Genomic DNA, 27,962 nt, shown 5'->3' with positions numbered 1-27,962 from the left:
TGAAATCTTCCCGTATCTTCCGGCCTTTTCCAAGTATACCTCCTCCTCTTGTGATTCTTGGACAGGGTATTCGCTATTACTAGCTGAAACTTGTTACAGAACTCAATTAGTCTTTCTCCTCTTTCATTCCTTGTCCCAAGCCCATATTCTCCTGTAACGTTTTCTTCTACTCCTTCCCCTACAACTGCATTCCAGTCGCCCATGACTATTAGATTTTCGTCCCCCTTTACATACTGCATTACCCTTTCAATATCCTCATACACTTTCTCTATCTGTTCATCTTCAGCTTGCGACGTCGGCATGTATACCTGAACTATCGTTGTCGGTGTTGGTCTGCTGTCGATTCTGATTAGAACAACCCGGTCACTGAACTGTTCGCAGTAACACACCCTCTGCCCTACCTTCCTATTCATAATGAATCCTACACCTGTTATAACATTTTCTGCTGCTGTTGATATTACCCGATACTCATCTGACCAGAAATCCTTGTCTTCCTTCCACTTCACTTCACTTACCCCTACTATATCTAGATTGAGCCTTTGCATTTCCCTTTTCAGATTTTCTAGTTTCCCTACCACTTTCAAGCTTCTGACATTCCACGCCCCGACTCGTAGAACGTTATCCTTTCGTTGATTATTCAGTCTTTTTCTCATGGTAACTTCCCCCTTGGCAGTCCCCTCCCGGAGATCCGAATGGGGGACTATTCCGGAATCTTTTGCCAATGGAGAGATCATCATGACACTTCTTCAATTACAGGCCACATGTCCTGTGGATACACGTTACGTGTGTTTAATGCAGTGGTTTCCATTGCCTTCTGCTGCCTCATGTCGTTTATCATTGCTGATTCTTCCGCCTTTAGGGGCAATTTCCCACCTGTAGCACGGAGACGTGTTTGGAGGCAACCAGGCCAGGCTGAACGCCTTAGACACACTCTCCAGCGAGTGCAGCAAGGTGGAGGTTCCGTGCTGTTTTGGGGTGGCATTATGTGGATCTGACTACGCCGCTGGTGGTCATGGAAGGCGCTGTAACGGCTGCAAGATACGTGAATACCATCCTCCGACTGATAGTGCAAATATATCGGCAGCATATTGGCGAGGCATTCGTCTTCATGTATGACAATTCGCGCTCCCGTCGTCCACATCTTGTGAATGACTTGCTTCAGGATAACGACATCGCACGATTAGAGTGGGTAGCATGTTCTCCAGACATGAACTCTATCGAACATGCCTGGGATAGGTTGAAAAGGGCTGCTTATGGACGACGTGACCACCAACCAGTCTGAGGGATCTACGCCGAATCGCCGTTGAGGAGTGGGACAATCTGTACCAACAGTGCCTTGATGAACTTCTGAATAGTATGCCACGACGAATACAGACATGCATCAGTGTAAGAGGACGTGATACTGGCTATTAGGGGAACTGGTGTTTGCAGCAATCTGGACAGCCATCTCTGAAGGTCTCGCTGTATGGTGGTACAACATGCAATTTGTATTTTTAATGAGCAATAAAAAGGGCGGAAATGATGTTTATGTTGATCTGTATTCCAATTTTCTGTACACGTTCCGGAATTCTCCGAATTGAGATGATGCAAAACTTTTTTTTGATGTGTGAATATTAGACAGTGTTATTCTTGTAAGGAGAAGTAAAAAAAGCGTTACATACAGCCCTCTAACATTCGAGTTGTGTTATTTATAAATTTATACACAGTTCTATTTTGGAATATGTAATACATGGAACTATGGTTCGCGTTCGTCATGCAGACACATGAAGTTTCGTATATTTAAATGTGTTAAACCTGGACATTGACGGGAGTTAGCCCGTTTCATAATAGAAAGAATGACATCACACATTTATATTCAACAAAACATTGAAATAATTAGCGGCTTATCTGTGCAGTTGAGGACATTGCTCTTGGGGAAACAGTTTATAGAAGCCTTGTAATGTCCCAGATTCGAGAAACAGGTCGTTGAGCCACCTGCTACACTGTGCATCTGTCAGCTCTAGTTGTAAGTAATGAGGCATATCAGCAGCCCAAACCGAGAACGATCTGATAAAAAAATCGAAATTGATCTTCAGTCGTACAAAGTCTTGAACTGGTTTTGAGAAGTCATGATGAGGAGTCTCGTTTACTGAAGCGTTGTCAGTCATGTCTGATACGCAAACGACTGCCTCGAGGTCCGGGAAATGCTCCATATCACGAAGTTGATGCTGAATTTTCAGTAGGCGAATTCATTTCTCAAGGAGCTATCATTCTGACCTGTTTGAACTCACTAACAGCCGGGTACTGCATCCTCTGAGGTTGATCGCACATAGCACAACTCGCATTCATGTTTGCACCAGGCTTGACGCCTCTTCCTTGACATTTCCGGTCACACAGAAGGGTTCTATCGTGCTTTGATGTGTGCCGGGGCTTTGCTGATCTACTGTATGCCTTCAATATCGACCCATTTGGGTCACACTTCGAGGTCGTTGCAATTTTCTTAGACATTAGTTTATGTTTTATGCAACAGAACGAGGTGATTTTGATGTTTTGCTGAAGATTCGCAGTATGTTTGCCTACAATAGGAGTAGGCTGGTGCTGAGATCCATGGAAGCAGTGGCAAATCACTCTGTTGCTCCCAACCTTCTCGCTGTTTCACTTTGGTGTTACGCTGAATAATTTTTCGTCCTTGATAGTATTGTACAAACTCAAGCCACCAATGCACGAACTGCGTAAGTAATACCAAGTTTCGCACTCACCACACGTGCTTTAATTGCACGAATATGTGAATATGTAATATATAACGAAACAGTTTTCGGCAAAATGTCATTCTGGAACGATACAGTATTTCGATCGTCACCTCGCATAAACAGTAAAAGTTCTTCTGATAAACAATGTATATTTTCTTAATGCAGTAGGTATCACTAAGCGACGATAAAACATTACACACATAGTATTTTAAATTGATTTGTTGGGAAATCAAAATGTTTTAAATACTAATTCTATTTAACTATAGCGATAATCGAAAATCTGTTCTTCTGTATTATATTTGTTGTATTAAGTGTGCTCGGTGCACTTGTCACTTTAGTTTTCGATGAAAGTACATGTTTTCAACAATATCCACCATTGTCATCGACAGAAAAACGACGAATGTCGAGGAAGTAAAGGAATTACACAGCTGTAAGTGTTAAACGCGAAGGAGACAGCGGACAGGTCGAAAGGGAACACTGAAGGACCTTTCGAGTGGAAGGAGCTGTCTGGTGACTTGACAGGAAAAGGAGTCGATAATTAAGTAGGTGATCCAATTTTGCATTAAGAGCTTCATAGAGCTTCATAAGACGTGCGACAAGTAAGGCAATTTGCATGGGTAACTTTCCTTTAGAAATTCTGAGGTTATTGGGAGAAGTGGCAAGTTGGTTTGTAGATTCTATGGGATTGGAGACATACAACGCGACGAGCGAAAACGTATCATTTACATAGTCTCGAAGGCAGCAAGGAAGGTTAGGTGCCGGCCGCGGTGGCCGTGCGGTTCTAGGCGCTCAGTCCGGAACCGCGTGACTGCTACGGTCGCAGGTTCGAATCCTGCGTCGGCCATGGATGTGTGTGATGTCCTTAGGTTAGTTAGGTTTAAGTAGTTCTAAGTTCTAGGGGACTGATAACCACAGATGTTAAGTCCCATAGTGCTCAGAGCCATTTTTGAAGGTTAGGTGGAAAAACTATCGTACAATCAATTTAGCAGCTCATGCGTCACAATCTCTGGCAAGAACAATATACAGAAAGCCAAGAACGAAGTGCTGGGAGTAGAATAGGTGTAAGACAAGGATACAACCTTTCTCCTCTTTGTCATCGCAGAGGCAGGGACAGGAATAACATTTAGATACAGGAGTGAAATTAAAATTCGGCGTGAAAAAATATCAACGATAAGATTCGTTCATGACATTCCTATCCAGAAGATACTTAAGAAAATGAACGATGTGCTGAACACAGAATGTGGACTGAGAGCAAACCGAAGAAAGTTGGAAGCTATGAGTAGTAGCAGAAATGGGCTTAGTCACAAAAACAACATAAAAATTGGGAACCATGAAGCAGATGATGTGAAGCAATTCTTACCAAAAGAAATGTGCTAATGTCTAACACTGGCCTTAATTTGGAGAAGAAATTTCTGAAAATATTTGTCTGGAGCACAGTATTTGATGGTAGTGAATCAGGGACTTTGGGGAAAACCGAATAAAAAGAGAATCGAAGCATTTGAGATAAAGGCGACACAAGGATACCCAAAATAGGCGGATTCATGAAGTATGAAATGAGGAGGTTCGGCCCAGAATTTGTGAGGATAGAAATATATGGAGAACAATGGCAAGAAGAAGGGCTGGGATACTAGGACATATGTTAGGACACCAGGGAATTACTTCCAAGATACTAGAAGGAGATGTAGAGCTTTAGAGAGTAATAGTTGTAGTGGAAGACCTGGATTAGAATATACCTAAGAAATAATTGAGGATGTTGCATACAAGTGCCACTCTGAGATGAATAGGCTGGCACACAAAAAGAAATCGTAGCTGGTGGCATCAAATCAGGCGCAAAAATGATGAACCCCAAAAAAAACAGAATGCTAATTCGCCATGGAAATAAACCATCTAACAATGTCCTGCAAAATTATTTTTATTTGGTCACAAATTGGTTTTGGGCTTTTCACGCCATCTTCTGTGACAACTGAATGTCGCAAATATAGATAAACATGATGTGCAACTTACACAAATATTATTTGTACAGATATACATAAATGACAAAAAGTTTATATGGGAAAATATTACAATAATTACAACAGCCAAGAAAGAAGTGGATAAACAAAATTTTGTGTGGAGATACATGTAACAAAAGATGAGAAATAAAATGAATTTACAGCTTGAATCTAGTATTTGTAACGGAAATTTAATTTCACAAAGTGGAAATGGAAATTGAGCCTCATATTTAATACTAGGCTTCATTCTACGTCATGTGTTTGTTGATTTCTAGCGTTTCCAATAGGGTCATCTTTCTGCATTTCTTTTCTTTTCTTTTTTTTTTTTTTACAGAATATACAGTTCACATTTTTTACATCATATGGATGTTTTTATGCAAAAAGATGATCAGCAAAGGTCGAATCTTTCTCTCTTAATCGCCAGCTTCCCTCATGTTCACATAGCCTGTTTTCCACAGTTATGCCTGATGAATCACTTCTTCACAATGTTTGCAAGTTATTTTATATACGCCACTCTGTGCCAAGGATTGTATTTTGTCTATAGTACTGAATAAAAATTTTGAAATGGACAATTTCGAATGAATTTTATTACAGAAAGGGCCACTGAACTATAAAATTAAGTATTGGTTCAGATGCGTCGATGATGTGCAGGTATCACATTAGGCAGTTAGATATACTGCTACAGCATTTAAACACGAAACTTAAAAAAAAAAATCAGTTTACAATGAAGCTAGAAGGCTCTTAAACAAATTTCATGTAACTTAAAACAGATATTAGTACAAGAAAAATATTCAGCATGTAGAGAAAAACACAGCTACTTATACAGTAATCACTGCGAGCTCCCAACAATAGTAGTGCAACCTTGGTTCTGGGCCATTTTGTTAGTGTGGGTTGCATGCATTCAGGAGCAAGGATATATCCATAGGCAAACTTGATTGATTTATGACACCCTATGCTTAACCCTCTGTTCTGTTGATTGATTCATGACCTGCTGGAGATAATCTGTCCTTCTGAGAAAGCTCCTCATCTCCTCCTCCTCCTCCTCCACCTTCTCCACACGTTTGGGAAACGCTCTCACCAACACAAGCACACATTCGATATGAAATTAATTGACTAATTAATTAAGTCGATCAGTTAATTAACCCTTCCCTATCTGGGAAATACCCCAGCCTCCCTCTCTGAACCCATCTGGAAATTGGTGAGAAAAAGTCTCAATCTCTGCTGGGGAGGAAGGATCTGATGAAAGGAAATTACAATCAATATTAATTATGTAGCAAAGGATATACTGTGTATTTATAAAATTCAGTTCACAGAAGTTGGATCTCTGTTTTACTGGATAAGAGAAGCTCCTCATTCTCTGCTGTTTTGGAAGATGCAGTCTTGTAAAATACATCGAAAAGAAGTAATTAAATAGAGCGCTTTTTTTCCTATTGCACAAGGAATACCATAAAAAAAATCAATGTCAACATCGCTCACTGCATGTAATGACACTGTGAAAATCTTCCGATAGCATTTTCACAACTGCCACTGGCAGGGCATGCCGACCACTTAATGTATTCCCGCACAAGCAGGTTGGGAGGGAGCTCTGCACACAGTGTCGGATCAAGTGGTGCACAGACTGGAAGTCGCGCTAATTCCTGAACGAAGTGTCAGGTGATGGCAACCCTTCGCGCAGCTGTGCCGACAGATAAGAGCAATAGGAAGCACTAGGTTTCCCCTACCACAAACATCAGATGTAATACCATGATCTGATTGCAGTGTGGTGGGAATGGCATATCATAAAAGAAATCGCTAATAAAGGCCTAAAAATTCTACAAGATCACAAAAAACCTTCTAACACATATACAGCAAACACACACACCATCACACACACATACAGAATAATACTGCATTTTCTCTAGGTCTTCACAGCTGTGTTACACTTACAAGGAAAAGTGACAAAAAAATTGTATAATCTGAGGGAAAATACGTGGGAAAAAAATGAGGGGGAATGATGTAGTACATGCATGCCTGTTTGGCACAGGAAAATTCTTGTACATGCTAATGAGTGTATGTGATAGCAAGAGGAATACGAGAAAAACTTGACATGGAAGCACCTGTAACCACCAGAACACTCATTTTATGTAGCAGTGATAACATAACTGGAATAGATTGTTAAACATGGATGACGACCTAACGTAGAGTAATAAGTTTATATACGTCGGATCACAAGCCCAGGCGTGACCCCACAGTTATCGACAACCACCTTATAAGTTTTTAAAAAGTCTTCTTCGCTAAACAGCATTGTATTACCAGTTGCGGAACTGCAATATACAGTTATAGAATGGATTGCGTGTTTGACCGTGTGCAAGACTGTTTATGTGTTTTAAAGCATAACAAACAGTATTTGAAACGTGCTTCTCTGTACTCTGCACCAATCACAGCCAACAAACACCTTACAGAAGAGTTGCTACATGGCCTTTTAACAGCATTCTACTGTATGTCTATTGAGGTGATATGTGGGACTCGACAGCTGTCTTTGATGCTTTCCTGCAAAGGAGAATCATCCTCTTCTAAACTGAAATGGATCTGCATTAAAGGATGATAGACAGTAGATGGAGTAATCGGTTGTGAGGAGTTGTAGTGAAGTATGATTTAACGATAGACTGATGATGCATTCTAGAGGGAGGGAGTTGTTGTGGCAGGTCGTTTGTCATGCATTTAATCTTTTTTCCTGTTGTTCTCCTGGCGTGCATCAGTTATGTGGTGTAACTTGGGTTTGACTCGTATAGATTTGTGTGTTCTGTCTGGGACATAGAGCGCTATCTGCCTGGAATCATTAACAGCAAACCTCTCCATACCACTGTCAGAGAGGACTTCCAACACATGTGTGATGAATGACGTCCATCGATGGGAAACCAATCTGAACACTCTCCTCTATATGAATGAAGATATATGCGAAGTACTCCATTTCTCTGCCATATCTCATACATAAATCTAATCTTGAGTTTCATAACTGCAGTGATTTTAAGTTGGTGATGGAGGTTTGTCAGGTACTGCAACACATACTTCTTTTGTGTTCATTTTCTATGATCATTTCTCTCTTTCCAGTAATTTCTTGGTATGGAATCCAAAAACTACAATAATTCTACACAATTGACAGCACGAGTGATTTACATAAAATGTTTTGAGCTCCTATCATATGGAGCTCCATCATGCATAGCGTAAACGTTCCTTCTTCTCCTGCCTGTTATATCACCACAATCTTCTCAAAAGTATGAGGCTCGCATCTACTATACACCAATAAAGGGCGCTAAACTTATCAACATACAAGCATGTAAACAGATAATGTGTAATTGGAGGGTGACATGAGTAAAACTGGTGCAGAACACTGTTTGCAGAATGGCAGTTACAGTATTGGAATGAGAATATCAATCTATTTCACTAGCGCCCATCAGTACAAGTCTGGAACATGTATTACACCTTTTGTTAAAGCAAAATACCGAAGTGTATTGATCACGTGGAATTCATCCAATTCTGTTCCTTCACGAGATGTCAAATGTACTTCTCATCAGTTTCAGATTAAATTAAAGACAGTGTTGCAAGGAGGGCAGCCCAAGATAGAGAAAGAGTTACAAGGTGCATAGAGACAGGCCAACTAGATTTTTCGTCAGGGTTCTTAGCCTATAGGTTCAATGAAGGAATAGCTTGTTTCAAAATAGTTTGCTGAGTGCTAGAGCTATGAGAATCTGACTTTATTCCACAAATGCAAGAATATTTTGTGACTCTATCCACACAGAGGGAGATGGGAAATCGTAATCTTACCGGATTTATAAAGTGTTTCAGCTAAGGAATGTAGTTTTTGCACATCCTCTCTGCTGATGGCCGTTTTACACACTAAGAAACAGTATGTGTGTCTTGTGATGTAGGCTGTGTAACATGATTTGCAGTATGTCTACATGCATATGAACCTTGCAAAGTAATGGAGGGGGTGGTTTAGCAGCGATGCCGAAATTCAGAACCATGCTGCAATGTCACTGGTTGATAGCATCACGAAATCAACACGATGATACGTTTTTTTGATGAAACAGCTCGTAGAGGGTGGTGTTTTGTACCACGAGTAATTGCGTAAAATGCATTGAAATTACAGAAAACCTGGTAAAATTACGAAAATTGATGGAAGATATGTAAAATTGATGAAAATACGACAAAAATGTGGAGGGATGATGGCACTTACATGCTCGCGTGTGTGTATGAAAATCATTCCATTCCGCTACCGGTGAGATTGACAATTGATGGTGCATACTATCCACGATCCATGAGTTTACGTCCAACAGAAACCCCCTTGTTCCATATGTAGCTGTGCAGTGTAAATCATAAAAATTAAAGTTGCAGTGTCCAAAGATTTGGATGTCAGGATGACTACCATCTGAGACACCAAGACTACCATCATACACCTGGGTGCAATATGCAGCACCAATATGAGGAATCAATGCTCAGAGTGTCTTTAAAAAACGGAACACTGAGACATCTACTACCCCATCATTGTGGAAGAGTAGATTAAATATAAAGGTCAGCACCTTCGGACAGCTGTTTGGTAATGGTCCACAATGCCTCAAACTCTTCCAGCTTCCATGTGTTGCAAGCGATATCCTCCACATTATTGTCAATAAGAAACACCACCAAATCTTTTGTTTCAACCATCCTGTGTGTTGTAGCAGTATATTTTACACCATGTGATGTCTTACTTTCTGTGTGAGCCAATGGATCAGAATGTGTTCTACATCTACATTTACATTTATACTCCGAAAGCCACCCAACGGTGTGTGGCGGAGGGCACTTTACGTGCCACTTACATTACCTCCCTTTCCTGTTCCACTCGCGTATGGTTCGCGGGAAGAACGACTGCCGGAAAGCCTCTGTGCGCGCTCTAATCTCTCTAATTTTACATTCGTGATTTCCTCCGGAGGTATACGTAGGGGGAAGCAATATATTCGATACCTCATCCAGAAACGCACCCTCTCGAAACCTGGACAGCAAGCTACACCGCGATGCAGAGCGCCTCTCTTGCCGAGTCTGCCACTTGTGTTTGTTACACATCTCCATAACGCTATCACGCTTACCAAATAACCCTGAGACGAAAACGGTCCGCTCTTCTTTGGATCTTCTCTATCTCCTCTGTCAACCCGACCTGGTACGGATCCCACACTGATGAGCAATACTCAAGTATAGGTCGAACGAGTGTTTTGTAAGCCACCTCCTTTGTTGATGGACTACATTTTCTAAGGACTCTCCCAATGAATCTCAACCTGGCACCCGCCTTACCAACAATTAATTTTATATGATCATTCCACTTCAAATCGTTCCGCACGCATACTCCCAGATATTTTACAGAAGTAACTGCTACCAGTGTTTGTTCCGCTATCATATAATCATAAAATAAAGGATCCTTCTTTCTATGTATTCACAATACATTACATTTGTCTATGTTAAGGGTCAGTTGCCACTCCCTGCACCAAGTGCCTATACACTGCAGATCTTCCTGGATTTTGATGCAATTTTCTAATGCTGCAACTTCTCTGTATACTACAGCATCATCCGCGAAAAGCCGCATGGAACTTCCGACACTATCTACTAGGTTATTTATATATATTGTGAAAAGCAATGGTCCCATAACACTCCCCTGTGGCACGCCAGAGGTTACTTTAACGTCTGTAGACGTCTCTCCATTGAGAACAACATGCTGTGTTCTGTTTGCTAAAAACTCTTCAATCCAGCCACACAGCTGGTCTGATATTCCGTAGGCTCTTACTTTGCTTATCAGGCGACATTGCGGAACTGTATCGAACGCCTTCCGGAAGTCAAGGAAAATGGCATCTACCTGGGAGCCTGTATCTAATATTTTCTGGGTCTCATGAGCAAATAAAGCGAGTTAGGTCTCACACGATCGCTGTTTCCGGAATCCATGTTGATTCCTACAGAGTAGATTCTGAGTTTCCAAAAACGACATGATACTCGAGCAAAAAACATGTTCTAAAATTCTACAACAGATCGACGTCAGAGATATAGGTCTATAGTGTTGCGCATCTGCTCGACGACCCTTCTTGAAGAGTGGGACTACCTGTGCTCTTTTCCAATCATTTGGAACCTTCCGTTCCTCTAGAGACTTGCGGTACACGGCTGTTAGAAGGGGGGCAAGTTCTTTCGCGTACTCTGCGTAGAATCGAATTGGTATCCCGTCAGGTCCAGTGGACTTTCCTCTGTTGAGTGATTCCAGTTGCTTTTCTATTCCTTGGACACTTATTTCGATGTCAGCCATTTTATCGTTTGTGCGAGGATTTAGAGAAGGAACTGCAATGCGGTCTTCCTCTGTGAAACAGCTTTGGAAAAAGGTGTTTAGTATTTCAGCTTTACGCGTGTCATCCTCTGTTTCAATGCCATCATCATCCCGGAGTGTCTGGATATGCTGTTTCGAGCCACTTACTGATTTAACGTAAGACCAGAACTTCCTAGGATTTTCTGTCAAGTCGGTACATAGAATTTTACTTTCGAATTCACTGAACGCTTCACGCATAGTCCTCCTTACGCTAACTTTGACATCGTTTAGCTTCTGTTTGTCTGAGAGGTTTTGGCTGCGTTTAAACTTGCAGTGAAGCTCTCTTTGCTTTCGCAGTAATTTCGTAACTTTGTTGTTGAACCACGGTGGGTTTTTCCCGTCCCTCGCAGTTTTACTCGGCACGTACCTGTCTAAAACGCATTTTACGATTGCCTTGAACTTTCTCCATAAACACTCAACATTGTCAGTGTCGGAACAGAAATTTTCGTTTTGATCTGTTAGGTAGTCTTAAATCTTCCTTCTATTACTCTTGGTAAACAGATAAACCTTCCTCCCTTTTTTTAATATTCCTGTTTACTTTCATATTCAGGGATGCTGCAACGGCCTTATGATCACTGATTCCCTGTTCTGCGCTTACAGAGTCAAAAAGTTCGGGTCTGTTTGTTATCAGTAGGTCCAAGATGTTATCTCCACGAGTCGGTTCTCTGTTTAATTGCTCGAGGTAATTTTCGGACAGTGCACTCAGTATAATGTCACTCGATGCTCTGTCCCTACCACCCGTCCTAAACATCTGAGTGTCCCAGTCTATATCTTGTAAATTGAAATCTCCACCTAAGACTATAACATGCTGAGAAAATTTATGTGAAATGTATTCCAAATTTTCTCTCAGTTGTTCTGCCACTAATGCTGCTGAGTCGGGAGGTCGGTAAAAGGAGCCAATTATTAACCTAGCTCGGTTGTTGAGTGTAGCCTCCACCCATAATAATTCACAGGAACTATGCACTTCTACTTCACTACAGGATAAACTACTACTAACAGCGACAAACACGCCACCACCGGTTGCATGCAATCTATCCTTTCTAAACACCGTCTGTGCCTTTGTAAAAATTTCGGCAGAATTTATCTCTGGTTTCAGCCAGTTTTCCGTACCTATAACGATTTCAGGTTCGGTGCTATCTATCAGCGCTTGAAGTTCCGGTACTTTACCAACGCAGCTTCGACAGTTTACAATTACAATACCGATTGCTGCTTGGTCCCCGCATGTCCTGACTTTGCCCCGCACCCTTTGAGGCTGTTGCCCTTTCTGTACTTGCCCGAGGCCATCTAACCTAAAAAAACCGCCTAGTCCACGCCACACAACCCCTGCTACCCGTGTAGCCTCCTGCTGCGTGAAGTGGACTCCCGACCTATCCAGCGGAACCCGAAACCCCACCACCCTATGGCGCAAGTCGAGGAATCTGCAGCCCACACGGTCGCAGAACCGTCTCAGCCTCTGATTCAGACCCTCCACTCGGCTCTGTACCAAAGGTCCGCAGTCAGTCCTGTGGACGATGCTGCAGATGGTGAGCTCTGCTTTCATCCCGGTAGCGAGACAGGCAGTCTTCACCAAATCAGATAGCCGCCGGATTTCCTCCGATCCATAGCGACACACATCATTGGTGCAACATGAGCGACCACCTGCAGATGGGTGCACCCTGTACCCTTCATGGCATCCGGAAGGACCCTTTCCACATCTGGAATGACTCCCCCCGGTACGCACACGGAGTGCACATTGGTTTTCTTCCCCTCTCTTGTTGGGTGTTTTTGTCAGTTTAGCTCGTGACGCAGACCTTAAAGTCAAGGTGGAAAAAGAAAATGTGTAGCACAGTGCAAAGCTGTAGCCAAACACTGCTTGGATGTATTACAGCAGAAAAACTGTTTATGAAAGATCAACACAGGAAATCTCTATTGTGATTAATATTCTGTGGGTATATATAGGTGACAAAGCTTTACAAAGATCTGTGGAAGAGACTTTGATCACTGACCACTTGCTACAATGGACATATACCAGCATATTTAATTGGATCGCCACACATGCTCGATGTCAAGATGCAGACAGCACTGGTTTTCGATATATTGGATGAGGAGGGTGCGGTAATATCTTTATCGAGTTCTCTGCTGGGTGATGTTGTGACTTGGCAAGACAGCCAAGTCACTATGCGAGGATACCGAAAGGCACGCGTTAAGCTCACGCAGACTGGCGTGAGGTCTGGAACAGTTAAGGGAAATTGTAGTAGCAAATAAAGTACGTAGTTGAAGTAATACTTAACTTTATTCCACAATTGGAGAACATCGCTCTTGAATGTACATGCTTTTAATATCTCAATATCAATAGGTAATGGAGCCTTGCTAGGTCGTAGCAACTGACGTAGCTGAAGGCTATGCTAACTATCGTCTCGGCAAATGAGAGCGTATTTGTCAGGGTAGCATCGCTAGCAAAGTCGGCTGTACAACTGGGGCGAGTGCTAGGAAGTCTCTCTAGACCTGCCGTGTGGCGGCGCTCGGTCTGCAATCACTGACAGTGGCGACACGCGGGTCCGTCGTATACTAACGGACCGCGGCCGATTTAAAAGCTACCACCTAGCAAGTGTGGTGTCTGGCGGTGACACCACAGATGACATTAGCGAAGATTTTATAGTTCATAGATTTACTTCATAGAATGTTATAAAAATAATGAAGAGGGAGAAAGAGAGACTGTGCTGTCAACAAAGTCTCTAACATCACTACACTGTCATATTTCTAATGTAGTAATCATAGGAATACGATAAAGAAGATCAGGACACGTACAGGGTGATATTTATAGAGCATCATTCGTTATTGATGAATTTTGGGTGTTATGCATCCGAATTTCTTTGTGAAGTTCACGTGTACTCTGCATGATTCTGAGTTTCTTCCTGTCTGGTAGTGTGTTATTTTTCTCGTTGTGATAGTTCTCTTCCTAGTTAGTGATGGGTGGAGGACTAGACTGCCTTCTAACTAATGGAATTGTGGTATCGGAACGTGACGGGATTTCGAGAAAATTGGTGGGGGTCTGTGACTTGGTGGGGGACATCTCTTAGTCATGGAAATTGTGTGGATTCATAAGTTGTATATCGAAGAATGGAAGATTCACGAGAATACGGCAAGTAAGCGATGCTCTGACGAAAGAGGAGTTGAGAAATGAGCTCTATACCGCTTCTTCTAAGTGTTGTCGGCAAACATATTACAACCTTGCACATACCTATCGCAAAATGATTGCAGTGAGAAAATTAGGAGCTAACGTGAAGATTTTTACTGAGAGATAATCAGCAACAGAAGTTCTGTCTTTTGTTTTCTCGATAAATAAGAGACAATATTCTTCCATGAGGTTTGTATGCCCATCAATGGATGGAGTGACGTGTTAATAGGTGTAAGTAGGCTGTTTAGGTTCTTATATTGGTAACGCCACCGCCACGTAGCGCTCTGTATGAAAATCACTGGCTGTGCTGTGTGCAGTCTGTGGCTGGTTTGCATTGTTGTTTGCTATTGTAATGTTGGCCAGCTGGATGTTAACAGTGCGTAGCGTTGCGCAGTTGGAGGTGAGCCGCCAGCAGTGGTGGATGTGGGGAGAGAGATGGCGGAGTTTTGAGAGCGGATGATCTGGACAGAGACAGTAAATTTGTAAGACTGGATGTCATGAACTGATATATATATATATATATATATATATATATATATATATATATATATATATAATGACTTTTGAACACTATTAAGGTAAATACATTGTTTGTTCTCTATCAAAATCTTTCGTTTGTTAACTATGCCTATCAGTAGTTAGTGCCTTCAGAAGTTGGAATCTTTTATTTAGCTGGCAATAGTGGCGCTCGCTGTATTGCAGTAGTTCGAGTAACGAAGATTTTTGTGAGGTAAGTGATTCATGAAAGGTATAGGTTATTGTTAGTCAGGGCCATTCTTTTGTAGAAATTATTGAAAAGTTGCGTTGCGCTAAAAATATTGATTGTCAGTTTAGTGTTGATCAGAATAGGTAAAGAGCGAAATGTCTGAGTACGTTCAGCTCTGCTCAGCTGTTTGAAAATCAAATAATGTAAGAGGTTTATCAGCACAGTAATTCATTAATTTTTCTAAGGGGACGTTTCATAGGTAGACTAAACTTTCATTTACATCTGTTTGCTTAGTTCGGAAGCCATCATACTTTGTGCAGTCGAGGGAACCCTGTACCACTACTAGTGATTGACTTTCCTATTCCACCCATTATCTAGGGGTGGCGTCTTTGATTAGCAATCAAAACGTCCTCAGTCCCAGGTTCGAAGCCCGCCACCGCTTAATTTTTGAATAATAATTAGCGTTGGTGGCCGAAGACTTCCAGCACAAGAAGTTACCCTCACTCTGCCACCAGCCTTGTCAAAGAGGGCAGAGGAGCGGAGAATGATTCAGGGCACTCTCTTGTCTTTTGGGGTGGGAAACTGCCCCTAAAGATGGAAGAATAAGCAATGTTCAACGGCATGTGGATGCAGAAGGCAATGGAAACCACTCCATTAATGACACGTAATGTGTATGCACAGGACAAGGGACATGTAATTGAAAAAGTGTCATGATGATCTCTCCATTGGCAAAAGATTCCGGAATAGTCCCCCATTCGGATCTCCGGGACTGCCAAGGGGGAGGTTACCATGAGAAAAAGATTGAATAATCAACGAAAGGATAACGTTCGACGAGTAGGGACGTGGAATATCAGAAACTTGAACATGATAAGGAATCTAGAAAATATGAAAAGGGAAATGCAAAGCCTCAGTTTGGATATGGTAAGGGTCAGAGAAGCGAACTGGAAAGAAGACAAGGATTTCTGGTCAGATGAGTATACAGTAACATCAACAGCGGCAGAAAATGGTACAATGGGAGTAGGATTTTTTATGAATAGGAGGGTAGGACAGGTAGTGTGTTACTGTGAACAGTTCAGTGGTTGGGTCGTTCTTTTCAGAATCAACAGCAAAGCAACACCGATAATGATAGTTCATCTTTACATATATTTGTTGCAAGCGGAAGATGAAGAGATAGAGAAAGTATATGAGGATACTAAAAGGGTAATACAGTACACAAATAGAGATGAAAATCTAATAGTCGTGGGGGACTAGAATGTAGTTGTAGAGGAAGGAGTAGAAGAAAAGGTTGCAGAAGAATATGAGCTTGAGAAAAGAAATGAGAGAGGAGAAAGACTAATTGAGTTCTGTAATAAATTTCAGCTAGTAATAGCGAATACTCTGTTCAAGAATCACAAGAGGAGGAGGCACACTTGGAAAACGCCAGGTGATATGGGAAGATTCCAGTTTGGCTACATCATGGTCAGAGATTCTGAAATCAGGTACGAGATTGTAAGGCATACTCAGGGAAAGATATAGACTCAGATAACACTGTAGTAGTGATGAAAAGTAGGCTGGTGTATAAGAGATTAGTCAGGAAGAATCAATACGCAAAGACATGGGATACGGAAGTACTACGGAATGACGACATATGCTTGAAGTTCTCTAAGGCAATAAATAAAGCAATAAGAAATAGCTTACAGGCAGTACGGTTGAAGAGGAATGGATATCTTTTAAAAGGCAACCACAGAAGTTGGAAAGAAAAACATATGTCCAAAGAAGGTAGCTGCGAAGAAACAATGAGTAAGAGAAGAAATACTTCAGTTGATCGATGAAAGAAGTAAGTACAAATATGTTAAGGAAAATTCAAGAATACACAAATACAAGTCACTGAGGAACGAAATGAATAGAAAGTGCAGGGAAACTAAGACGAAATGGCTGCATGAAAAATGTGAAGAAATCGAAAAAGAAATTGTCAGAAACACTGACTCGGCTTACAGGCAAGTCAAAACAGCCTTCAGTTAAATTAAAAGTTTGTGTGGGAACATTAAGAGTGCAATGGGAATTCCATTGTTAAATGCAGAGGAGAGAGCGAATAGGTGGAAAGAATACATTGAAAGTATCTATGAGGGGGAAGATTTGTCTTATGTGATAGATGAAGAAACAGAAGGTGATTTAGAGGAGATATGGAATACAGTATTAGAATCAGAATTTAAGAGAGCTTTGGAGGAGTTAAGATCAAATAAGGCAGAATGGATGGAGAACATTCAATCAGTCATCGCGGGAAGTAGCAACAAAACGACTATTCACGTTGGTATGTAGGATGTATGAATCTGTCGACATGCCATCTGAACTTCGGAAATATCAACCACACAATTCCGAAGATTAGAACAGCTGACAAGTGCGAGAATTATCACACAATCAGGTTAACATCTCATGCATCCAATTTGCTGGTAAGAATAATATAAGGAAGAATAAAAAAGAAAATGGAGGTTGTGTTAGATGAAGATCAGTATGACTTTAGGGAAGGTAAAGGCACCAGAAAGGCAATTCTGACATTGTGATTGATAATGGAAGCAAGACTAAAGAAAAATCAGGACACGTTCATAGGATTTGACTACCTGGAAGAAGCGTTCTACAATGTAAAAAATGAAACTTCCTGGCAGATTAAAACTGTGTGCCGGACCGAGACTCGAACTCGGGACCTTTGCCTTTCGCGGGCAAGTGCTCTACCAACTGAGCACGACTCGCGCCCTGTCATCACAGCTTTACTTCTGCCAGTACCTCGTCTCCTACCTTCCAAACTTTACAGAAGCTCTCCTGCGAACCTTGCAGAACTGGCACTCCTGAAAGAAAAGATATTGTGGAGACATGGCTTAGCGACAGCCCGAGGGATGTTTCCAGAATGAGATTTTCACTCTGCAGCGGAGTGTGCGCTGATATGAAACTTCCTGGCAGATTAAAACTGTGTGCCGGACCGAGACTCAAACTCGGGAGCTTTGCCTTTCGCGTCTCGAGTCTCGGTCCGGCACACAGTTTTAATCTGCCAGGAAGTTTCATATCAGCGCACACTCCGCGACAGAGTGAAAATTTCATTCTGGAAACATCCCCCAGGCTGTGGCTAAGCCATGTCTCCGCAATATCCTTTCTTTCAGGAGTGCTAGTTCTGCGAGGTTCGCAGGAGAGCTTCTGTAAAGTTTGGAAGGTAGGAGACGATTACTGGCAGAAGTAAAGCTGTGATTACGAGGCGCGAGTCGTGCTTGGGTAGGTCAGTTGGTAAAGCAGTTGCCCGCGAAAGTCAAAGGTCCCGAGTTCGAGTCTCAGTCCGGCACACAGTTTTAATCTGCCAGGAAGTTTCATATCAGCGCACACTCCGCTGCAGAGTGAAAATCTCATTCTGGAATGTAAAAGATGTTCAAAAGTCTGAGAGTCATAGGAGTAAGCTATAGGGAGAGACGGGTAATATACAACATGTGAAAGAGCCTAGAAGGAATAATAAGAGTGGACGACCAAGAATAAAGTGCTCGGATAAGAAAGGATTTATGCCAAGAATGTAGTCTTTCGACCCTACAGCTCAATCTGCACATCGAAGAAGCACGTATGGAAATAAAAGAAAGGTTCTGGAACAGAATTAAAATTCAAGTTGAAAGAATATCGATGATACGATTCCCTGATGACATTGCTATCCTGAGTGAAAGTGAAGAAGAATTACAGGATCTGCTGAACGGAATGAACAGTCTAATGAGTAGAGAGAATGGATTGAGAAAGGCGAAGGTAATGAGCAGTGGTAGAAATGAGAACAGCGAGAAACTCAACATCAGGACTGATGGTCACGAAGTAAATAAAGTTAAGGAATTCTGCTACCTAGGCAACAAAATAACCAATGACAGATGGAGCAATGAGGACATCAAAAGCGGACTAGCACTGACAAAAAGGGCATTCCTGGCCAGGAGAAGTCGACTAGTATCAGACACAGGCCTTAGCTTGAGGAAGAAAATTCTGAGAATGTACGTTTGGAGCACAGCATGGTATGGTAGTGAAACATAGACCGTGGGAAAGCCGGAACAGAAGAGAATAGAAGCAGTTTGGATGCGCTGCTATAGACGAACGTTGAAACTTAGGTGGACTCATAAGGTAAGAAATGAGGAGGTTCTGCACAGAATCGGAGAGGAAAGGAATATGTGGACTGACAAGGATAAGGGACAGGATGATAGGACATCTGTTAAGACATCAGGAAATGACTTCAAAAAAAAAAAAATGGTTCAAATGGCTCTGAGCACTATGAGACTCAACTGCTGAGGTCATCAGTGCCCTAGAACTTAGAACTACTTAAACCTAACTAACCTAAGGACATCACACACAGCCATGCCCGTGGCAGGATTCGAACCTGCGGGCACGCGGTTCCAGACTGAAGCGCCTTTAACCGCACGGCCACACCAGCCGGCGAAATGACTTCCATGGCAGTAGAGGGTGCTGTAGAGGGCAAAAACTGTAGAGGAAGACAGACATTGGAATAGATCCAGCTAATAATTGGGGACGGAGGTTGCAAATGTTACTCTGAGATGAATTCCTGGTGGGCCACATGTAACTAGTCAGAAGACGACTAAAAAAAATATTTTACTCGCAGATAGGGTGAGGGAAACATACTACCTGTATGCCTCCTTAGGACCTCTAATTACTCGTGTCTTAAGTTCGTGGTGCTGATGTGAAATGTATGTTGGCGGCGGTAAAATCCTTCTGGGGTCTGCTTCAAATGTGAGCTCTCAGTAGTGGTCCGCAGAAAGGTCATCGTGGTCCCTCCAGGGATTCCTGTTTGAAGTATATGGTCAGTCTAATCCGACAGCTGGAAAAAAATTGCTCACTATACAAAGTGACTCTCATGACCAGTTTATTAATTAGCCTTTCAATTTGATATCAGAGACGTACCACTGGATGGGAGAAAATTATGTCCAGCTATAAGAAGGATATAGAGTTACGTGGGCAACTGATATTTCCAGAGCCACAGTTGTCAGAAGGAGTCATTTCCGATACTTCGCTCAGTGTCGAATGTCACCAGGATGGGCTGTAATCGTAGTATTTAATTGTAATTACATTAATAAATACACTCCTGGAAATGGAAAAAAGAACACATTGACACCGGTGTGTCAGACCCACCATACTTGCTCCGGACACTGCGAGAGGGCTGTACAAGCAATGATCACACGCACGGCACAGCGGACACACCAGGAACCGCGGTGTTGGCCGTCGAATGGCGCTAGCTGCGCAGCATTTGTGCACCGCCGCCGTCAGTGTCAGCCAGTTTGCCGTGGCATACGGAGCTCCATCGCAGTCTTTAACACTGGTAGCATGCCGCGACAGCGTGGACGTGAACCGTATGTGCAGTTGACGGACTTTGAGCGAGGGCGTATAGTGGGCATGCGGGAGGCCGGGTGGACGTACCGCCGAATTGCTCAACACGTGGGGTGTGAGGTCTCCACAGTACATCGATGTTGTCGCCAGTGGTCGGCGGAAGGTGCACGTGCCTGTCGACCTGGGACCGGACCGCAGCGACGCACGGATGCACGCCAAGACCGTAGCATCCTACGCAGTGCCGTAGGGGACCGCACCGCCACTTCCCAGCAAATTAGGGACACTGTTGCTCCTGGGGTATCGGCGAGGACCATTCGCAACCGTCTCCATGAAGCTGGGCTACGGTCCCGCACACCGTTAGGCCGTCTTCCGCTCACGCCCCAACATCGTGCAGCCAGCCTCCAGTGGTGTCGCGAGAGGCGTGAATGGAGGGACGAATGGAGACGTGTCGTCTTAAGCGATGAGAGTCGCTTCTGCCTTGGTGCCAATGATGGTCGTATGCGTGTTTGGCGCCGTGCAGGTGAGCGCCACAATCAGGACTGCATACGACCGAGGCACACAGGGCCAACACCCGGCATCATGGTGTGGGGAGCGATCTCCTACACTGGCCGTACACCACTGGTGATCGTCGAGGGGACACTGAATAGTGCACGGTACATCCAAACCGTCATCGAACCCATCGTTCTACCATTCCTAGACCGGCAAGGGAACTTGCTGTTCCAACAGGACAATGCACGTCCGCATGTATCCCGTGCCACCGAACGTGCTCTAGAAGGTGTAAGTCAACTACCCTGGCCAGCAAGATCTCCGGATCTGTCCCCCATTGAGCATGTTTGGGACTGGATGAAGCGTCGTCTCACGCGGTCCGCACGTCCAGCACGAACGCTGGTCCAACTGAGGCGCCAGGTGGAAATGGCATGGCAAGCCATTCCACAGGACTACATCCAGCATGTCTACGATCGTCTCCATGGGAGAATAGCAGCCTGCATTGCTGCGAAAGGTGGATATACACTGTACTAGTGCCGACATTGTGCATGCTCTGTTGCCTGTGTCTATGTGCCTGTGGTTCTGTCAGTGTGATCATGTGATGTATCTGACCCCAGGAATGTGTCAATAAAGCTTCCCCTTCCTGGGACAATGAATTCACGGTGTTCTTATTTCAATTTCCAGGAGTGTATGTGGCTGGTTTCCTATGACGACGCTGCCTGCCATCCGTGTGCGTGGCGGAGGTAGCCAGTGACCAGAACGAATGGACATTTCTGGCTTAAGGCTGTGCGAGTAGTGGGTTCTGGCTGGCCGGCTAGTTGGCACACGCCCGCAGCCGTGGGGACAAATCCTGGCGGAAGCCCTGGCAGCGCCCTCTGGATAGCTGGACAGTGAACTAGCTAGTGTACAGGTAGACAGGAGCGGAAGTGTGTGTTGCGTGAGAAGAGCGAATATTCGAGGGTTTGATCAGGAAATTTATCCCCCCCATGTAAACTGATTGGTTGATGGCTGGGAGGCTACAGTGATACGCTCTCCAGCCCCTGAGGCAGCTGTGCGAATACCGGAAGATGGGTGAGCAGCTACCAACGTGACCAATGCATCGTGGTGGTCTACGGAAGTTTTAAGTGACCTCCGACAGCTAACTATGACAACTACTGCTACGGAGAGGATCGCGGTTTAAGTGTTCCGCTCATTACTTTAGAATGGAGTCTGTCTTGCAGAGGTATTTGTTGTTGACTATCCATTCACGCACTAAGCCCTCCTCCTCCTTCCGAATGCAGCAGAGAGAATCAACTTAGGAATATTATAGTGCTTTAAAAAACCAAACGCATCGTCAAATTCCCGATTGATCAATTTATTATTTGCGGTAGTGGTATTGTGTGCATATACCTGTCCAATCCCTCCACAGATTCTGTAGGATATGGCATAACTGAGCTGAAAGTTTAAATTCTCAGCTATCTCCAAAGTAACAGACTTCCTGCCAAACGACCTATCTGTGTCAGTATCTTCGATCCCAGAATTTTCCACCACATATACCAGTTATAGTCAGTCAATCTAGTATAGCGAGGGAATGTTTCCAAGACATCCACAGTCTTCTATTTTTTCTGTTGCTTTGTTCAGGAGAAAGGAGGGGCAAGTGAGGCACACAACAAATGCTACCTACTTCTTCTTGAATATCTTCGTTCCATCTGCTACAGGGCAAGTATTTTAATCAGAATGGCGATAACATGAGAGCACAAGATAAATTTATAAATAAATAAGTTTGTTCTTGTAGTAATTTATTAATATATTTATCTTGTGCTCTCATGTTATCGCCATTCCGATTAAAATACTTGCCCTTATATCGACTTTAATACATGTAAATAACAACAAATTACATCTCTGTACAAAGTAGGCCTATGATATATCTTTCTGTCAAGATCTTTGTTACAAGCAACAGTTGTAAAACGCATGCTGGATGCTGGAAAAGTGTCGCTGTCAAAGTGTAAAGTAATATAGTTTGTGTCAAAGTGTTCTGGACATCAAAATGGAGGCAGACAGATGGACACTAACCGAAAAAAGCCGCCTATACTGTCGCAGTAAGAAAAAAGTAAATTTACATCCATATCGACAGATAAGCTATAGTCATGGCGATACATTAAAGTGTGATCCATCTTTCTGCCATAGAGCCAGCACCCAGCATTATGCTACTACCAGTAATGATGTAAGTTCCCGAAACCATCTGAAGATGAACCTGAAACGGTTCGAAAACCGGTTCATGGAATAAAACATTATTATTCAAAAACGTGACTGGTTGCAGTTCTGTATAACTTATTTTCATTCAATATACAGTCACGGTTCTAAAATATCCGTAATGGATAAGTATAAAAACTGGATAATTCTGATACATTCACGTGATTCAAACCGTTTTTCGACCACCTTAGGTAACGAAAGAGATGATGTAGCCTTTAAGGGATAGTCATGGCTTCTGATTCGTAGCAGTTTTAGAATATTCCATGTGACTGTGGCATTATCCTATTCAAACTGTTTCACAGCTCTACCGAATATTATCGGTACAGAAGCCGCGCTGGGTAGCCGCGTGGTCTAGGGCGCCTTGTCACGGTCCGCGCCGCTGCCCCCGTGGGAGGTTCGAGTCCTCCCTCGGGCATGGGTGTGTGTGTTGTCCATAGCGTAAGTTAGTTTAAGCTAGATTAAGTAGTGTGTAAGCATAGGCAGTTTGGTCCCATAAGATCTGGTACAAATTATTATTGTCGGTACAGAAAGTGCACATATCTAGTGAAATCTACTGTTACAGAATACAGCCTAACGAACAAGCACCAATTCTTACGTAGACAGACGCGAATTTCATCCTAAACTTCAAACTACTGACACTAAATCATGAAAGGAGGTGTGGAAATAAGAATTTTCTGAATGTTAATGGAGAAGCGTGATTAGAACTTACCAAAGCGTGAGGAGGGTCATATCTTTATTTCCCTACTCATGGGAGTTGGTGGTCTATTGTGGAAAAAAACGTTCTGTGTTGAACAGTATCCGAGTTAGCTGGTAGTGAGGCAGCAGGGGTCCCAAGCACAAAAATCTGGGAGGGCATTTTCAATACCTGCGTTCGCCTGATGGCCAAGGGTAAACCTGGACCCATTTATCATTTATCTCTGGGACTATGATCACATGAGTAGTATTTGGTCGCTGTGATCGCCGCTATAAAGTTTATATCTGTATTATTCATTAGTGTATTCGACAGTCAGCTACTTTCCTGACGGTGGCAGTATGGACATTGTCGTAAGCACGGATTTTCTTCTGTAAAATTTTAATGCTCTTAGTGAGTTAGTGTTGTTTTACATCTCTCTGTTTATCTAATTTTGAGACATTAGAAATGAGCAATAACGCCGGCCGCGGTGGTCTAGCGGTCTGGCGCTGCAGTTCGGAACCGCGGGACTGCTACGGTCGCAGGTTCGAATCCTGCCTCGGGCATGGGTGTGTGTGATGTCCTTACGTTAGTTAGGTTTAAGTAGTTCTAAATTCGAGGGGACTTATGACCTAAGATGTTGAGTCGCATAGTGCTCAGAGCCATTTGAACCATTTGAATGAGCAATAACAATTAATTGTACTCTGCCGAAACCACAGCAAGCATTCTGTTCATCTGTTAAGGCCTGCATTACGGGTCGCCCCCTCTCACGGATAGTGACCACCTTTGTACATAATTTGTGCAGACGACCTGAAGACTCTGGTTCGGGATACAATGCAGCCGAAACTCATCCTAGCGGAGGAGACCGCAGCGTCCAACATCCGCTCCGTTTGCCCGGATTTCGAAGTGGTCGACATCAACGACGTCTGTCGCTGGCTGGAGCGTCGCGACGTGCCGCTGGACAGCGCCGGTAACGTCGACCTGGAGGAAGTGGCGGCCGCAGACGAGCCGGACTGGCTGGAACACGTGGCCTTCATCATGTGCTCCTCGGGGACGACTGGTCTGCCCAAGGGCGTCATGATGACCAACCGCAACATCCTCTACCAGCTCATCTCGTCATCGTAAGCGGTTTGCTGATACATTGGCACTTTTGTGATCATATGCATGTACCTTAACACTAATGAGAACAGTTCCTCACCTTAACTGTTGATACTTAGTGTGTACGTTTTCTGCCATGCTGTCGTTACATATCATACTGGTACAGAGCGATGTGGCTAGGGCAATGGTTAGCTTACAGGACTCTCCCCAGTAGCACGAAAGTTCAAATCCCCATCCAGCCATTCAGATACGGATTTTCCATGATTTCCCTAAATCGCTCGAGGTAAGTGCTGGGATGGTTCCTCTGCAAGGGCATGGCCGATTTCTCCATCCTTTCCTAATCTGAGTTTGTATTCCATCTGCGGCGAGTGCACAGTCAATGGGGAGTTAAACTCTTATCTTCCTTCCTTCTAATCAGAGATGAAGAACTTGATGACACTGCGCTAGGGAAGCCATGTGGCGATGGATTAGTAATACTGCCAAATTCCTCTTATTTACGCTACTTAACTAGGTTAGTACAAGTAAAATGAATAGATTACATTTCATCTTCATTTTCTCCCTCTTGAAGGGGAAAAGGTAGTAAATGAAGATGAGATGCTGCAAGAACAATATGACAGATCATTCAAAGACAAGGCCCCTGTAGTATGAGACAATCCCTCAGAAACAGTCATCTATGACAAAACTATCCCACCTGCTATGCGAGATGAATGAGACATGCTAAGTACCCTCAAATCCCAACAAGAGTATTACAATTCAAAAAAAGGCAAGTGCTAACAGGTAAGAGTGTTATCGAAAGCTCAGTTTAAGAAGTCATGGTTGCGAAATACTAACACGAATTATTTACAGTAACATGAAAGAACTGGTAGAGGCTGGTCCTGGTAAAGGCGAGTTTAGATTCCAGAGAAATGTGGGAACATTCCCGGCAAAACTGGCCCTACAGTTTATCTTCGAAGACAGATTAAAGAAAGGCGAATTGATGTTCATAGCATCTGTTTATGTCTTCAAGACACAAAGGAATGAATGCCATAAGCTTCCAGAGGCATGGATTAAATCAGTGGAGAAAGTTGAAAATTTGTGCCAAACTGGGATTCGAACTCAAGTCTCCTGCTTACTAAGCGGATGCACTGACCTCTGCGCCATCTGGACACACTGGTCATCGCTACTAAAGTGGTCCACCCTAGCATGCCTCCCATAAGAAGCAAGTTCTCAGCTTATCCACATACTACTGTTGTAGCGTCCCTTCCTCATTAGCCTCATTACTTGTTGCATTTCGCCGATTCCTGTAAGAGTACACTTTTCTTAAAAAAGGTTTGGCACTGTTGACTGGATTGCACATTTTACAGTTTTGAAGGTAGCAGGGATAAAATACAGCGAGCGAACGATTATTCACAACTTGTACAGAAACCAGATTGCATTTATGAGTTTAACTGCATGAAAGGGAAGCAATACCCCACTTTTGATATCAAACTGAAATGCAAATTAATCAAAATTGTGACAGCTGATTGATTTATGACCTCTCCATGTCCCCTTAACCTATTGTTCTGCTAAGTGGTTTACACTCCCTGAGGGTTGATTTATGACCCTTGGGAACATGCCGTCCTTCCAAGAAGCCCCCTCCCCCCACACCTGTCCCCCTCCACCTCACCCACCCATCTAGAAACCTCCACCCCCTCTCACCCTTACTGCTACAAGCACACTTTCAGGCCTGAGTTATTCGAATAGCCCCCACTCCCATTCTATCCACCATATGTCTAATTACATAAATGGATAAATTAATTAACCCCTCCCCTCCCACCCCATTCACCCCTCCCCTCCCCCACATGGAAATCGGTGGGAAAAAGACTCAGTTGACTGGCTATTTGATGGGAAATCGATTGCACTGTGTAGAATATTGTTTAAACTATTTCTGGTAGACAAGGCAACGTGTGGAATATTGTTTATTTAAAATGTTTATAGGATACAAGGCAGTGTATGCAATGTAGTTTCATTATTTATTTAAAGAATGTTGCAGGAAATCGATGGCAATGTATGGAATATTGTTTAAACAATATCTGATAGACAATACAATGTGTGGAACATTGTTTATTTTAACAATTATGGGATAACAATATTATGAAAAGGAAAGTTGCTGCTCTTCATATAGCAGAGTTGCTGAGTTGCAGATAGGGACAACGAAAAGACTCTCACAATTAAAGCTTTTGGCTATTAATGCCTTCATCAACAATAGATGACACACACACACACCACACACACTCACACAAAATGCAACTTGTACACTTGACTGCAGTCTCAGGCAACTGAAAGCTTACTGCGAGCAGCAACACCAGTGCATAAAGGGATAAAAGTGACTGGTATATAATTCATTTATTTATTTAAAGAATTTGTTATGAAACTGTATGTATGGAATATTGTTTATTGAAACATTTTGAGGGTGACAAAGCAGTCTGGAATATTTATACAATTGCAGTGCTTTTTTTCTGGTCAGGTAAGGAACGTCATCATGAAACACTCATTACACTGTTAAAAATTTTGAGTCGTGAAGGATGAGCCATCCACTGGGCCACACCATGTGCCAGCCGCCTCACAAATTCCCACACAGGCAGGCAGGGATACAGGCCCGCACCCAGTGCTGGCTTGTGCAGTGCGTGGAACAGAAGTCATGAAAATCCCCCGAACAAAAAAAGCTTCAGCTGGTAGCAACCCTCTGATATTGATACCTGTGAATTACATGTTCCCTCCCTCCCTCCCTCCCTCTGAAGTGAATGCTTCCTGTTTGTGTGAACCAACATATGCAGACACACACAGATCAAGATGTCCTCTGCACTCCTCCTCCCTTCCATCGCCTTCCCCTCGTCCTCTCACCATAGTGTTGGTAGTCAGTGCATCTCTTTGTTCTCACACTTCCATCGCTATGGGAACCTGTAGTGGATGGAACACAGACATTCGAGAAGAAGTAGGTACCATCTCATCTTTCAGAGTAACCCCGCCTTCATCCCAAACAAAGTAGTGAATATCTAGCAAACCTCCCAGTGGTGGATGTCTTGAAAATATTCTCTTACTCTATCAGAGTGACTGATTAATTAACTTCCTTGCATCTTATTGGTGGAGACTACGACTGGTATATTTGGCAGGATTCGATCCTGCATCTGCCTGGTTTCCAAACGCTACTCTTTCCCCTTCCATATTTTTCCCCTTGCCTCCTATTGGTGGATA

The 27,962-nt window shown here is 43.1% G+C and overlaps 1 protein-coding gene across 1 annotated transcript in view; it reads left to right on the top strand.

The window, feature by feature from the left end:
* LOC126094427 (uncharacterized) overlaps positions 1–27,962 on the top strand; it is a 304,150-nt gene that overhangs the window by 88,208 nt on the left and 187,980 nt on the right. The window contains exon 3 of the mRNA XM_049908795.1: positions 24,457–24,772. Coding sequence (XP_049764752.1) covers positions 24,457–24,772 — 316 coding nt within the window. The remainder of the gene's footprint in view (positions 1–24,456; positions 24,773–27,962) is intronic.

Source organism: Schistocerca cancellata, chromosome 8 (genome assembly GCF_023864275.1).
Source record: "Schistocerca cancellata isolate TAMUIC-IGC-003103 chromosome 8, iqSchCanc2.1, whole genome shotgun sequence".
NCBI lineage: Eukaryota > Metazoa > Arthropoda > Insecta > Orthoptera > Acrididae > Schistocerca > Schistocerca cancellata.
Note: the sequence above shows the minus strand (reverse complement) of the source record. Positions and strands in the feature narration are given on the sequence as shown.